At 51.1% G+C, this 14383-nt stretch overlaps 1 protein-coding gene across 2 annotated transcripts in view; it reads right to left on the bottom strand.

The window, feature by feature from the left end:
* BTBD16 (BTB domain containing 16) overlaps positions 1–14383 on the bottom strand; it is a 46470-nt gene that overhangs the window by 15161 nt on the left and 16926 nt on the right. For both annotated transcript variants that reach the window (XM_045439736.1, XM_045439737.1), the window contains exons 8-10: positions 12808–12877; positions 11505–11635; positions 3843–3962 (exon numbers count right to left, since the gene is read on the bottom strand). In XM_045439736.1, the coding sequence (XP_045295692.1) occupies positions 3843–3962; positions 11505–11635; positions 12808–12877 (321 nt within the window). The remainder of the gene's footprint in view (positions 1–3842; positions 3963–11504; positions 11636–12807; positions 12878–14383) is intronic.

Genomic DNA, 14383 nt, shown 5'->3' with positions numbered 1-14383 from the left:
CCGACTCTGGCCCACGCTGGCTGTGACTCCCGGCAGCCTCCCTCCTCCACTGAGAGCAGAAGTGCCTTCTCGCAGCTCCAGCCTTCAGGCCACCAGCTCCTCTGGGCCAGCAGCCCCAAGACCCTGCCCTGCTGTGGGGCAGCCCCGGGGATCTGCAGGAAGGGATAGTAAACACGGAACAAGGCACCCAGTACCCACTGCCATGTCCGGGGTAGACATCACTAACCAACCGAGACGTTATTTCTCCCCGAGCCTACAGAAAGCCTTGGAACCCTTCCTTGTCTAGAACACCAAGCAGGCACCCGCCATCAGTCATCTGTCTACAGACCCTGTTACAGACAAGGTGTTCTCTGAATTTTGCATCAGCATATTACAACCCACTTCTGTGAGGGGAACCAAGCCACACAAAAATGATTGCTGGGGGCGCCTGGGTGGCTCAGTCGGTTGAGCGTCTGACTTCAGCTCAGGTCATGATCTCGCGGTCTGTGAGTTCGAGCCCCAGGTCGGGCTCTGTGCCGACAGCTCGGAGCCTGGAGCCTGCTTCGGATTCTGTGTCTCCCCCTCTGTCTTCCCCTCCCCTGCTCATGCTCTGTCTCTCAATAATAAATAAATGTTAAAAAAAAAAAAAAGCGATTGCTGGAAACTCATCCTCCTTCAGAAGCTCTTCCATGCACAGCACGGTGCCAGACAAGCTAGGGGTGTGATAAAGGCCCACAGACCCTTCCTTGAAGCTGCTCATGATGTCCCCGGGGGACATCAGTGGTCGTCAGGCTCTCAGGGGTCAGAGAGGCTCTCAGGGGAGGCCCCACCGTGGACAGACTGGCAGCGGGGGCAGAACGGGTGGGAGTTACATTAGCAGGAGAGGCAAGTGCTGATCCCTAGGCTGAGTCTGGAGACTCAGGGGACACACATTTGGGAGGTGGAGGCCATGGATGAGGGAACACCTTAAAGGTGCCACTGTTCTAGGGCAGAAGAGCGAGCTGGGATGAGAGGAGAGTCGCCCACAATCCTAAAAATGGGCACGTGGTCCTCAGAGTCGGGGGTGCGCCTGGACAGCTGCAGGGGAAGAGCCCCGAGGCCCAGACCATCTGTCTGTTCTCCCTGGGGCACCAAGCTTGCTGGCGAGGCAGCGGGAGGGAAGGCAGGCGCACAGGCTGCTGGGAGTCCCCCGCTGTGCTGCAGTCAGAGAACACGGGGGGCCCCCCAGTAGAAGATACTGGGACCAAAGGGAAACTCACAAACGGTTTCCGACAAGGAACAATGTAGCATCGGGGGCTTGGGAAATGCCAGGCGTGGGAGGTGCGAGGTCAAGAGGCAACCAGCGTAGGTTCAAGAGGAATGGAAAAGCTAATGATGGTGAGGAGGAGCCCTGGGACTCCAGCTCAGGAAAACCGTGCGCACCCTACTCTCAGCGGGGGGCCACCCCCCCTGAGCGCCTCATTCCCTCTGTTTCTACCGCATTAAAAACAGTTTGCACATTCCAGCTCATTTCCTACCTCCCGGTTCTAAGACATTCCCAGTATGAAAGTTAATGTGGAGCCAAAGAGCAAGTTTTCCTGGTTGTACATGACTCACTGGAAAAAGTGTCTCTTGGGCTATTAAAAGAGTGGGGGGTGGTTAGTAAAACATTTGCGCTCAAAGCAAATTATATAGAAACTAAGCAAAGCGCATATCATCCTGGCACTGAATACCGCTTTCCCCAAATAACGAGACAGGAAAAATGGGCTCTTTAGTTAACATGGTGCACAGATGTTCCAGAAAAGGATTCACTGCTTCAGAACAATGCAAACGGAGCTTGGCTTGATCAGGTCAAGCCACTGACCAATAGGTGGAAGATGTGTTTATCTGCTAAAGTCACACGTGCAAAAGGAATGGGGCCTCTTCGCTCCCTTGAACACGCCTTATGGTGCCTGGAAACCCCATTCCTGCTGAGGTGGGGAGCCGATGCCTAAACCCGACAATGAAAGTGATGCCGTCCGTCACTTCCTCCAGGCAGACCCCCTGCGGCCCGCCTGGGACTGTCTGTAGCTACAGGGCCACCACACTCCACAGCCAGCTTGCGTGATGTGAGCATACATACAAAGTGTTTTTTTTTTTTTTGTTTTGTTTTAACGTTTATTTATTTTTGAGACAGAGAGAGAGACAGAGCATGAACGGGGGAGGAGCAGAGAGAGAGGGAGACACAGAATCGGAAGCAGACTCCAGGCTCTGAGCCATCAGCCCAGAGCCCGATGCGGGGCTCGAACTCATGGACCGTGAGATCGTGACCTGAGCTGAAGTCGGACGCTTAACCGACTGAGCCACCCAGGCGCCCCCATACAAGGTTCAAATCGAAGCTTCATAAAGAGGCATGAAAGGGAGCCCATAAACTACCAGTTTCGCCCTGCCCCCCACCCCGCTCCCCTGTGCCCAGGCTGCCACTGCTAATGGGGGCACTCTTGATAGGACAGATAGAAAACACTCACAGCAGAGGGCAGCACGGGGAGGGGAAGGCGCACTCCAAGTCCCCTGCTAACAACAACACTGAACCTACAGGCAGCCTCAGGATCTTTCTGAACACAGCGCCCAGGGAGCTATTACTGAACCAGCTGAGTGGACACAAGAGAGGATATCCAATCGGCCATTCTAGGAATGGGCAGCAAAGTGTCTTGGGATTTCCGCAGGCCGAGTTCAAGTCAGACCCCGTCCCTTACCACGTGTGTGATCTCTGACAGGATAGTTCATTTCCACCTCAGTTTAGTCATCTGTAAAATGGGAATGACAAAGCAAGCCCCGGAGTCTTTTACAGATGAAATGAGATTACGAATAGAACGTGCTGTCATCGGGGCGCCTGGGTGGCTCAGTCGGTTAAGCACCTGACTTTCGCTCCGGTCACGATCTCGCGGTTCATGGGTTCAAGCCCCACATCGGGCTCTGCGCTGACAGCTGGGAGCCCGGAGCCTGCTTTGAATTGATTCTGTGTCTCCCTTTCTCTCTGCCCCTCCCCTGCTCATGCTCTCTCTCACTCTCTCGCTCACAAAAATAAACATTTTAAAAAAGAAAGCGCGTATCGGAATTAGTAAGCATAATTAAACGGTGTCCATTAAACTGTAGTTATTTTTTACTGAAATTTTGAGATACGCAATTATTAGAACTTATAAGTTTAGAGAGGATAAGAAACTTGAGTTAATTCTATGAAACTTTTGTACATTCAAATGCTTTTTCATTTGTTCAGAAAATTCAGAATTTTATATGCTGTTGTGAAATATGTGAGGACAACCTGGTCTAATTTAGGTACCTTTTTTAAAGTTTATTTATTTATTTACTTAGAGAGAGAGAGAGTGCAAGTGAGTGGGGGAGGGTCAGAGAGGAAGAGAGAGAATCCCAAGCAGGCTCTACACTGTCAGCGCAGGGCCCGATGCAGGGCTCAAACCCAAAAACCGTGAGATCATGACCTGAGTGGAAATCAAGAGTCAGACCCTTAACCAACTGATCCACCAGGCGTCCCTAGGTACATTTAAAATATGATGTTTTTAAGGTCAGTGTGGTTTGGTAATACATTTTTCTAAATAAAAGGAGTACCTCGTATAGCATGTCTTTTGCTGGACAGAACGTGTTCAGAAGCACATGAGTATCTCTTATGATTGCACCTACATGTTATTCACGTTTTCAAGTACGTGAGCCGTTTCCAGCGGCTCAAGGATACCCCAAAATCTTAGGCCCCATAAAGAAAATTGCATTCTGTGCACTCTAGATGATGATGCTATCCAAAAATCATGTCATTGACGCTTTTCCTCCATGATATTATGAGTACAGAGACCCAGCGTATGTGCGTTTCATCAATCAACACGAAGTCATGTTACCTGGTAAAAAATGCCAGCACCGTTTCCTGCACAGGAACAGTCTGCACTTTGGGGTTCAGTTGCAAGAAGACCCACAAAAGTAGCGTTTTCAGAAGATGAAACTCATTAAAAGTGAACAACCTGGCCGAAATAAGAGAAGACATTTCAGGAAGAGCAAAATCTCACACGATTTGTAAGAAAACGGCAAGTTAAAAGTGAGTTGAGGTCTGAGGCAATACCACCCCCGAGTCTGTCGGTCACTTCAGCCAGAGAGAGATGAAGTGACCTTCTCAGGGTCACTGGGACAGTGAATGGCAGCGCTGGGATGTGACCCTCAGCAGCCTGACGCCCACCTGCTGTGCCACCAAAGCCACGGGCAGCATTTAATGAGCCCTTACCACAGACAGGTGTGTGAGAGACGTGTTTGGATGTTTCTTTCATTTAATTCCACACGGCAATCCCGCAAAGTTGCGATACATTCCTTATATGGATATGTGAATTCAGACTGGCCCTGTGTTTACTTAAAATTTTAATATTTTGTTCAGCGTGGGTTTTGAGGGGGGGAGGGGTGAAGGGAAAGGGAGAGAGAGAGCATCGCAAGCAGGCTGCATGCCCAGCATGGAGCCCGACTCAAGGCTCCATCCCGGAACCATGAGATCATAACCTGAGCTGAAATAAACAGTCAGATGCTTAGCCGACCGAGCCACCCAGGCGCCCCATTCATTCATTGTGTTTTTTTGCATTACTGTCGATTTTGAAGTATCGCACTACAATATACTTTACCTGAAGACTGAGGGTTGTTTTGTGTCCCCTTAAATTTTGCACCCGAGGTTAGTGCCTCACTCATCACCTTCTAGTCCCAGCCCCGACTGAGGGCTAAATAGCTTATCCAAGGTCACAGGATCCTGGGGTCAGACCTGGCGTGGCTCCGTTCGGCCCCACGCTGGCTGTGGGCCCTCCTGCAGGCTGCTGGGCGGTCCCCCAGCCACTACGCCCTCATCTGCAGATAGTGGTGACAGCCAACGCTCAAAGTCTACGTGAGTGACAATGCTGAGTTTTCCTGTCGCTGCGGTAACAAGCTATGAACCAAGTGGCTTAAAACAACACGCATGTATTATCTTACGGTTGTGGAGGTCAGAAGAATAAAAATCGATCTCACTGAGCTAAGATCCCGGGGTGGGCCGCCTTCTTTCTGGAGGCTCTATGGAAAATCATTTCCTTGCTTTTTCCAGCTTCCAGAGGCCACCCACATCCCATGGCCTGTGGCTCCTTCCTCCACCCTCAAGCCAACAGCACAGTGCCTTCCAATCAATCTCCTTCTGGTTCTAATCCTCCTGCTTCCCTCTTCCATGTGGAAGGAGCCTTGTGATTATCCTGGGCCCACCTGGGTAACCCAGGACGCCCTCCCCAGCTGAAGGTCATCCATCCGCAATGTTTTTCCTCTTTGCCATGCAACCTGACAGATTCACAAGCTCTGGGGGTTGGGATGTCGACATCATCGAGCTGACCACACACGTACAGCTCGCTGAGTGCAGCGCCTGGCACCTAGGAGCGTGCTAGTGAGTGGCCACTGGGACTCGTAAGTGGCAGGGCCAGGTCCTGGCTGCAGAACCCACGCTTGGCCTGCAGCGGCATGAGACTTCTTATCAAGAAACAAGTGGTGAGAAGGAGCGAGTGTCGCTCCCCACGGTGTCAACTCTGTAAAGGAAGGGTGTTTCCCAAAGAGGTTCTCTAAACAGCCTCCAACAACTTGATTATCTGAGAAGTCATTTCGGTGTTTCTTAAACCCCTCGATATTTCCGGTCTTGACCACAGGAACGGCACACTGGCTTCGAAACCTGTCACGGCCTCTGCACCCGCAACTTTGAGTGGTCTTGGTGGGTGGGACCCAAGCTAAGTAGGGACTCTAAAGAACAATGGAAATGTCACCCACCCACCTTTGACACTATTTCTGATCACAGAATGTCTCTTTGCTCTGTTTTCAGGTTACCTACAGATGCCTGGGCTTTGACTCTGGCCAGACAGGACCAAATGTGTCACTGTCTGGGCAATGACAGTGAGGCAGGAGGGCGGATGTCACAGCCACTTGATATGATGATGTGCCCACAAAGAACTCCACAGGGACACCAACCACCTCTGGGCTGGGGAGCTACATGATTCCCGGTGCAGAATCCAAGCCCAAGGTTCCCAAGCCCAGAAGGTTCTTTGGGACCTCTCCAAAGAGGAACAGGCAGCAACACAGGAGGAGTAACTGGGGCTCCGTGAATCAGGATTCTGGTTTTACTTTCATTGTGAATGGTAATTGTTCAAATAAAGCCCTGTCTTTAGGCCAAGTACCAGTAAAGTATTGGCTCCTGCTCAGGACACTCAAACATATTTTCATTTACATAAGAGCCCTGATGGCCTCAATCAAAACAGAACTTACAGAGTTCTTAAACTTCCCTCGGGGAACATCTGGGCTGTTCTCCCTGTGTTTACTGGGGCTCACTAATAGCCATTGGGAGGCAACTGGCATTTGTTCTTTTTTTTTTTTTTTTTTTTTTAATTTTTTTTTTTTCAACGTTTATTTATTTTTGGGACAGAGAGAGACAGAGCATGAACGGGGGAGGGGCAGAGAGAGAGGGAGACACAGAATCGGAAACAGGCTCCAGGCTCTGAGCCATCAGCCCAGAGCCCGACGCGGGGCTCGAACTCCCGGACCGCGAGATCGTGACCTGGCTGAAATCGGACGCTTAACCGACTGCGCCACCCAGGTGCCCCTGGCATTTGTTCTTTAAGAGAAGAATGCTTCTAACAAGGCACTGTTTGTCTTTTTTTTTTTTTTTTTTGAGAAAATTGTATGTAAATAATAAAGGCCCCCCTTTGAGTATAGAGAACGCCGTCTCAACGCAAACAAGAAACCACGAACAAGGGTACCCACGGCAGCATCGATTGCCACGACAAAAAATGAAGCAAAATAAATCAAAAGGCCATTAAGAAGGGAATGAAAAATTGCTATCTATTCATTCTATGGAACCCTGTACAACATCAAATTTAAAATGCTAATCAGATAGGTAAGTATCAATACGGAGAGAACACATCACATCATGTTAATGAGTAAAGTAAGCGGCAGAACATTAAAGTCACTATGAGAACATTTATTTGAAGTTTAAGCCTTTGCAAAATGTTATTTATGGACACACATATATGTAGTAAGAATATAATCACACAGATGAGTTCACGCGAGCCCATGACAACGGTCTGATTGTCTTTAGGGAGGGAGGGAGGGAGGCAGAGAGAATGGAAGGAGAATAAGGCTGGGGAGGGTGCACAGTCGAGTCCTGCTTTATTGGTAATGTTTTCTTTCTTATGACAAAATGTCACTGTTCATTTTGGGAAGTGGGCCCAACTGTGTTTTCTATGATCTTCCTACATTTAAAAGTTTTTTCTACAATGAAAAATAGATCCATCAATATCCTTATTGATCTTGATTATCAATAAGGAGAAATGGGTTAGGCTGGTAATGACCTGGGGTTTTGAGGCCGCCCGGACCTGCATTCAAATCCCATTTCTCACGCTGCATGGAGGGAGCCTGGGTCAATCTTTGCATTTCCCGTAATCTCCATTCCACAGGTAAGAAAGCAGGTAACAGTACCCACCTCACTGGGTGGCTACAGGAATTAGGCTGATAACCCACTCAGAGTGCTCTGTATGCAACAAGTGCTCAATAGTTAGTAGGTATTGTTGCGATTAGCCAGAGAACCACCAGCTTCAGGAAGTATTACCTTTTTTTTAAAAAAAAATTTTTTTTTTTTAACGTTTAATTTATTTTTGAGACAGAGAGAGACAGAGCATGAACGGGGGAGGGGCAGAGAGAGAGGGAGACACAGAATTGGAAGCAGGCTCCAGGCTCTGAGCCACCAGCCCAGAGCCCGACGCGGGGCTCGAACTCACGGACTGCGAGATCGTGACCTGAGCTGAAGTCGGACGCTTAACCGACTGAGCCACCCAGGCACCCCTACTTTTTTTTTTTTTTTAATGTTTTACTTTTTTGAGAGAGAGAGAGAGAGAGAGAGAGAGAGAGAGAGTGCAAGTGATGAAGGGGCAGAGAGAGAGGGAGACACAGAATCCGAAGCAGGCTCCAGGCTCTGAGCTGTCTGCACAGAGTTTGACGCGGGGCTCGAACTCACAAACTGCGAGATCATGACCTGAGCCGAAGTCAGACACTTAACCTAAGACTCAGCCCCCCAGGCACCCCAGGAACTATCACGTTTGAGAGCCATGCCCCGTGGCGTTCCAGATGTTAGCGGGAAAGCTGTTGGACAGGCCTGATGTGGAGGACAGCGGGGGCTTCTCTTGGGAATTCTTGAGCCCTCAAGACGTGTGGTGTCCTCGACAGGAAGCCAGGGAGAAGCGGGCACACCCCCGTTGCAGGGACGGCAGGGCAGCCGTCCTGCTGATAGGAACCAGACAGCTTGCCAAGTTTTCCACGTTCCTGAGTCTACAAGGAGCTTGGCTTCCAGAAAACTCGGAATGAAGCTTTCATAATATTAGAGTTAGTGGAACAGGGTAACCTAGTGGTGACCTCTAAAGACAAAATGAACTGAAAACCCAAGGCCCAGGCAAAGAAATTAAAACCAGAGGCCCTGGAGGCTAGTAAACCGGTGTGTATTTTATGCGAGGCCATTTATAAAATGGAGAGCAAAACCCAAAGGGAGCTGAGGTCAAAGGGACTTCAGAAAGGGAAGGTGAACAGCCCAGAAGTTGAAGCACCTGCTGAGAAGGATGTTGTTCCGATGATGCTTAGAAACTCAAACACCAGGGGGTGGGCCACAGTGTACCTTCCTGGGCCCCGGGGATGCGCCATCCCCGACCTCAAGGGTTGGCGTGGCCACATGGCTGCTCTGGCGTCACGTGACTTGCCAGGACGACCCAGATCTGGTGGCGTTCCGGTTGCCGGGAAGCCTGGTCTCTGTGACGAATGAGGAGACGTTGCAGCATGGAGGGTGTGAGCCTGGACCTTGGAGCCTGAGTCCCAGGTTGGAGCCCAGCCCTGCCTTTTACTGTCCCTCTTATCTTAGGGGCAGTAACTACCTATCGCATAGGGTTGTGGTGGTTGAAAGGCACAGCGCACAGGGCTGCGCACATACCCCAGTGTGCTCGGTAACAGCGAACTCGTCCAAAGGTTTGTTCTTCATTAGCTGCGGTCCAAAGTGCCAGATCCACCAGCCAACAAGTGCGCCCAGATGAGGAACCTGAGCCTGGGTGAATGTCTAACAATCCCGCCGGGCACGGGGTGCGGCCAGGCCCTGTCTTCCAGCACCTTCTGTTCCCCACCTCCCTCCAGCTTTAAAGCAGGCGGTCACTGGACATCAACAGGGCGGGTGAGGAGAATGTGCCCCGGGGAACACGAGCACGAGTCTGGGAGCTGTTAGCCCGGTCTCTCCAAGGCACACGGGCCCCATGACATGCTCAAGGCCACACAGGGTCTCCTCCAGCTGCCGGGATGGCTCTGGGTTGTGTGGACACAGCTCCTGGGGGAGGGGCCCGAGGAGCAGGACCCAGTTCCCAGCTCCGTCATGTCTCTCCAAGCTTGTGAGTCTAGACGCTTGACGTGGAAGGTGCTTGACCTCTTTTCCTGCCTAGTGGACATTTTGTAAGGCCTGTTCCATCACCAAGGTTCTGGCTGTGGTCAGACAACTTTTCCCTTTTCATGGTCAAATACTACCAGGGTGCGACAGCTCAGTCTTTCCAAGGGAGGGACAGTGTTACGAAAAGTCTAAGGGATGCCTTGTTTACCTTTTCCTCCACGGTTGTGTAACCTTTCCTCTGCCGGAGGTTGGGGAAAAGCATCAGGGAGTAGGGCAGAATGACACCAGGAGTGCCTCCCCGCCCGGGGCCCCAGAAGTGTTCCTGGACTGGGTTCCTGAGGTCTTCCTGCTAATATGGTCTCCTTCCACACCAGAACTCTGTTCTACCAACCACATTTCTCTGTAAGTGCGAGGGCATCACAAGCCACTTAGTAAATTCAAACCAACAGTGGAACGAATCTTTGCAGATCTAATTTCTGATATCAGAACGCTTTCCGCCACACGACCACGAGTAAACATTCCATTTCTAACATACGGCTAAAATGTGTAGTGGAATTTACGTCTCACTTTTGAAACCTACCCAAAGGGAATACAATCTCGGTACCTTGGCAATGGGTATCGAGAATCTTTTCAAGAGTCCCAAAGCGTCACGGCAAGTAAATGCAATATGTGATCCTAAACCAGATCCTGCACTGGGGGGAGAAATGTTATAAAGGACGGCGCTGGGCTAATCATGTCAAGGCATTAACATCAATGCTAAATTCCCTGAAGTTGATAACTGCATTGTGATTACATTAAAAGGTTCTTTCTGTTAGGAAATAAACACTGAAGCATTTAGGAGACAGGGTACATGATGTGTGCAACTTGCTTTCAGAGGGTTCAGGAAAAACTATGTGGGTACACAGTTACACCTACAGATGCAGATCATCAAACAAACAGCAGAAACTGAACAAGATAGGGTAAAGGGTATAGAAATATTCTTTATACTGTTCTTGCCATCTTGATTTGTTAGCAATTATTTTCAAATAGAATATTTTTTAGAATGCTTTTTACCTGTGACAAAACCAGAAAGCCCTGCTGACTTAATAATGTCACTTCTAGAAATTTCATGTGGGAAGATAATCTGGGATGAAGACAGAAGGAGGTACATTGAAGGAGGTCACCCAGGTGCTATTTTCATATTGATAAAACACTGGAAATAAACCTAAAAGGCCAAGCACTGGGGACGTTTCTAGGAACTGGGCTGGAGGGGAGCAGACTGGTGGGTACCAAGGAGCTGGGCAGGGCTGAGATCCAAGGTAGCCCCCGTGGCTGGTGAGATGTGGGCATGCCAAAAGCTCTTTGGCTAGAGATGTTCTTGGAGGGGGTCAAGAGCTGACACAACACCCTGAGTCAGAGGTCCCTGCAGTGGTCCAGACAACAGATGACGGAGATCTCTGGCTGGTGCCTGTGGAGAGAAGCCCTTAGAGACGGGCTGGGTCTGAAAGTGCTACTGACGCAGTCGGGGCGGAGGGTCACGTGATGTTCAGAAGGCCCCCCCCCCAAGATTCCGGTTTGATCAGCCGCTAAAGGAACACAGGGTGGGGGCCCCCAGGGTTGGGTTTTAGCTCGAGCGTCAAACAGAGAGTCTGGTGTCTGGGTCACATCTGTTCAGGAGAGGGCTCAGGGCTAAAGGCAGGAATCAATTTAGGACGAGAGTGCTTATTTTCTGCTTTCTGCGTTTCCCTGTTTTCCATTTTCCACAGTGGGTGTATATTAATGTTGTCAGGATTTTTTAACATTATGTAGGCAATTACTGAATGAACCACCATGTGGGTCACGGGACAGCGGGCACCCAGAAGGTCCTCACCCCAGTGAAGGAGCGTGAAGGGATCTTGTCCCCATCCCTACCCACAGTGCCCCGCGTTTCAGCCCCCACCCCGGCCAGCTGTTCAGGATGGTGGGGAGTTTGGGATGGAGGACGTGTAGGACACCTGGCCTGGCCAGCAGGGGTGTGGATGCACCCTGCTGGAGCACCCCCCTCCCAGGACCGGCCCTGCTGCCCCAGGCAGGGTGGTGGGGGCTCCTGGTACCCCCCACCCCCAGCACAGCACCCCTGGGCACCAGCTCTGACCTGGGGGACCGCAGCACTCTGTGAAGCAGCTCCTGCGGGATTTTCCGGAGGTGGATCTGTGTCCCTACCAGAGGGACCAAGTTCATTTCCAGCCACTTCTCGCAGGCAGTGGTGAGCTGCTCTTCCTTGTACTGCGAAGGCAAGAAAAGCCAAGGATAGATAAAGCGATCCCTGAACTCTTGGCGCCCTCTGCTGGCCTGTGACGATGCTGCCTGGTGGTCCGACCACAGGACTTGCGCACTGAAATCTCTGGGCTGAAGTCAGTCACGGATCATGGAAGGGCCTGCAGGGTGTACCCCAGATGGAGTGCTGAGGCTGGTGGGGGGCACATACCCTGACATCAAAGTCCAAAGGAAGTGGGAAGGTTCTCCCAGGGCCAGGGACCTTGGCAGGGTCTCAGTACGCTTTGCACGTCCTGGGGGCTACAGTCCTTCCCAGGCCAAGAGTGGCCGGAAAAGAAAATGTTGACCAGAATGCAAAGACACTGCCCACAGAGTGACTTTCTAGTTACTGATGGACGGTGGGGACACTTATTGCCTTTGACAAAATAGGCACTTAGCACATTCTTAGCTGCCATCACGAGAGCACTGGGACCAGCCGATCATGAGTGAACCAGACGTCACGGTCAGACGGGCCTGTTTCACGGGGTGAGTGCCCATCCAGGTCAACGGTAGCCTCACAGAGGAAGGCAGGGATCAGATGGCCTGGGGTTCGAGCCCAGCACAGCCACTTAGAAGCTGTCACCCTGATCAGGATGGATCAGGTGGCGTTCTCCTCTGAGAATGAGACCATTAGATTACATCATTTATTCCCGATACTGACCGTCTGCTATTCTGGTGAGAAAGGCTGTGCTCGTATTTTTTCCCCCTTAGTTTTTAAGTTTTTGTTGACATTTATTATTGTTATTATTATTATTATTTAATTTTTGGCTTTAAAATGTCCTTTTGTTTTTAAATTTTTTAACACTTTATTTATTTATTTATTTATTTACTTATTTATTTATATTTTGAGAGAGTGAGCAAGGCGCAGAAAGAATCCCACACGGGGCAGAGAGAATGCGGAGCCCGAAGCAGGGCTCGAGCTCACCTGAAGTAGGGCTCGAACTCACGTACCAGGAGTTCATGACCCGAGCCAAAGTCGGATGCTTAACCGACTGAGCCACCCAGGCGCCCCTAAGATGTGGCTTCAAAATAAAATTATTTTTCATAATTGTTTGGAGCTGGGCCTGGCGGGTAAAATCCTAGAGGCTGGGGTGCTCCCAAAAGTCCCCAGGTGCCGTATGCTCTGTCCAGGTTGCTCTCACCTTGCAGCCGGCCAGGTAGAAGCTCTTGATGGTGCTTGGCGTGAGTCCCTTCATCATCACGGCCACACACCTGCAGAGAGAGAAATGCTGTTCCTGGAGGGTCTTGAGGCTGCTTTCAGAGAAGGGGCAGCCCCAGAGGTTTCATTCAACTCCAGGATGGTGGGAGAGCTGGAAACCGAGTGTTTGCCAGAGGTGCGAGTCCTGCCGGCCACCAGGCATGGTGTTCTTTAGGTGCTGGCTCTTACCAGCGACAAACGGGAACAGAATTAGCTGGGCTTGGAGTTAAGGCACAGAAGTTAGTGTTCTAAGAAGCTGACACCCTGACTCGTGCTCCCCCTTTCTCACGGTCAGACTCATTGGCCAGGCTGAACTGGAATGGCCAGGCTTCCCCAGACCAGGGGACACCAAGCAAGCCTGAAACACGCTCATACGTGCATGCACGTGACAGCCCTGAGCCCAGCTGGGCCAGTGCGCATATCTGATGCACGAAATCAAGGAACCGTACCAGGTGGAACCGACACGCACACTCCGCATCCCCCGAAGGGGAATGGCTTCTGCTACGTGTGATTCAGACCAGGGCAGCCATCTGGGTGATTCTGCCCTTGGCTGGGAGCTCAGCCAAGATGACCTTTGAGGTCTTGTTCACCACCTGGATTTGTGATGCTATCAGAGTGACCCACACGACATTTCTGTTCCCCTATACAAACACACCCACATGCACCCACGTACCACACACACACACACACACATATACACACACTGAGGCTTGTGCTGCCACATTGTGGCCAAATGTACCATCAGCCTCTTGAAGGCAGGTGACAGCCAGCCCAGCTGTGTGCCAGGCCAACCGGGATCTGACCTGTAAGATCTGGCCACAGCTATCTGGAGAATCTTGAGCAAGGTCCATATGCCCCCGTGCAATGACTGGTCTGGCTCATTATCCCCAAAGCCCTTGCTGCTCTGACCTTGAACCAAGTTGGGGCGGAGGAAGGAAAATGAAGAACCTGTCATTCTTGGCTTAGCCCCTAATAGCCAGGGCTAGGGTTCCAATCGTAAGATGGGCCCCCAATAGCCAGGCTAGGGTTCCAAGGAAGCTGGGCCTGAGGTAGGGCAGCCAAGGCTGACAGACAGCGGCTGGAATCCCTGCTCCGTGCGGGAGGCTGGCCTTCCGGCTTTGGGACCAGAGATATTAGGGCACTAGGAAAGAGCTGCTCAGAAGTGTCCTGAGCAAGGAAGCTGGGACTTAGCAGTTTTATGAAGGCTGTATGGCACGGAAGATGGGTGGTATATACAATACGAGGGAAATCTCAGCAAACCCCGACGATCAGCCATCACCTGCAGTCTAGACTGGACTCCTTAGTCAGCCCCAGACCCTACACAAGCCGGCACCTACACCTGCTGGTCTCCCACCTCCCGCCACCCACCGTCCAGGTCAGGCCATGCCGACATGCTGGAGCACCTTTTCAAGACTCTGGTCCCCTCAGTGTGCCCTCGGTTGTCACGTCCAGGCCCCCGAGAGCCTGCATCCCTCATAAGGCTTCTTGATACTCTTGATCGAGCATCTGGCCTGAGTCAT

The sequence above is a fragment of the Leopardus geoffroyi genome, chromosome D2, assembly GCF_018350155.1.
Source record: "Leopardus geoffroyi isolate Oge1 chromosome D2, O.geoffroyi_Oge1_pat1.0, whole genome shotgun sequence".
Lineage (NCBI taxonomy): Eukaryota > Metazoa > Chordata > Mammalia > Carnivora > Felidae > Leopardus > Leopardus geoffroyi.
Note: the sequence above shows the minus strand (reverse complement) of the source record. Positions and strands in the feature narration are given on the sequence as shown.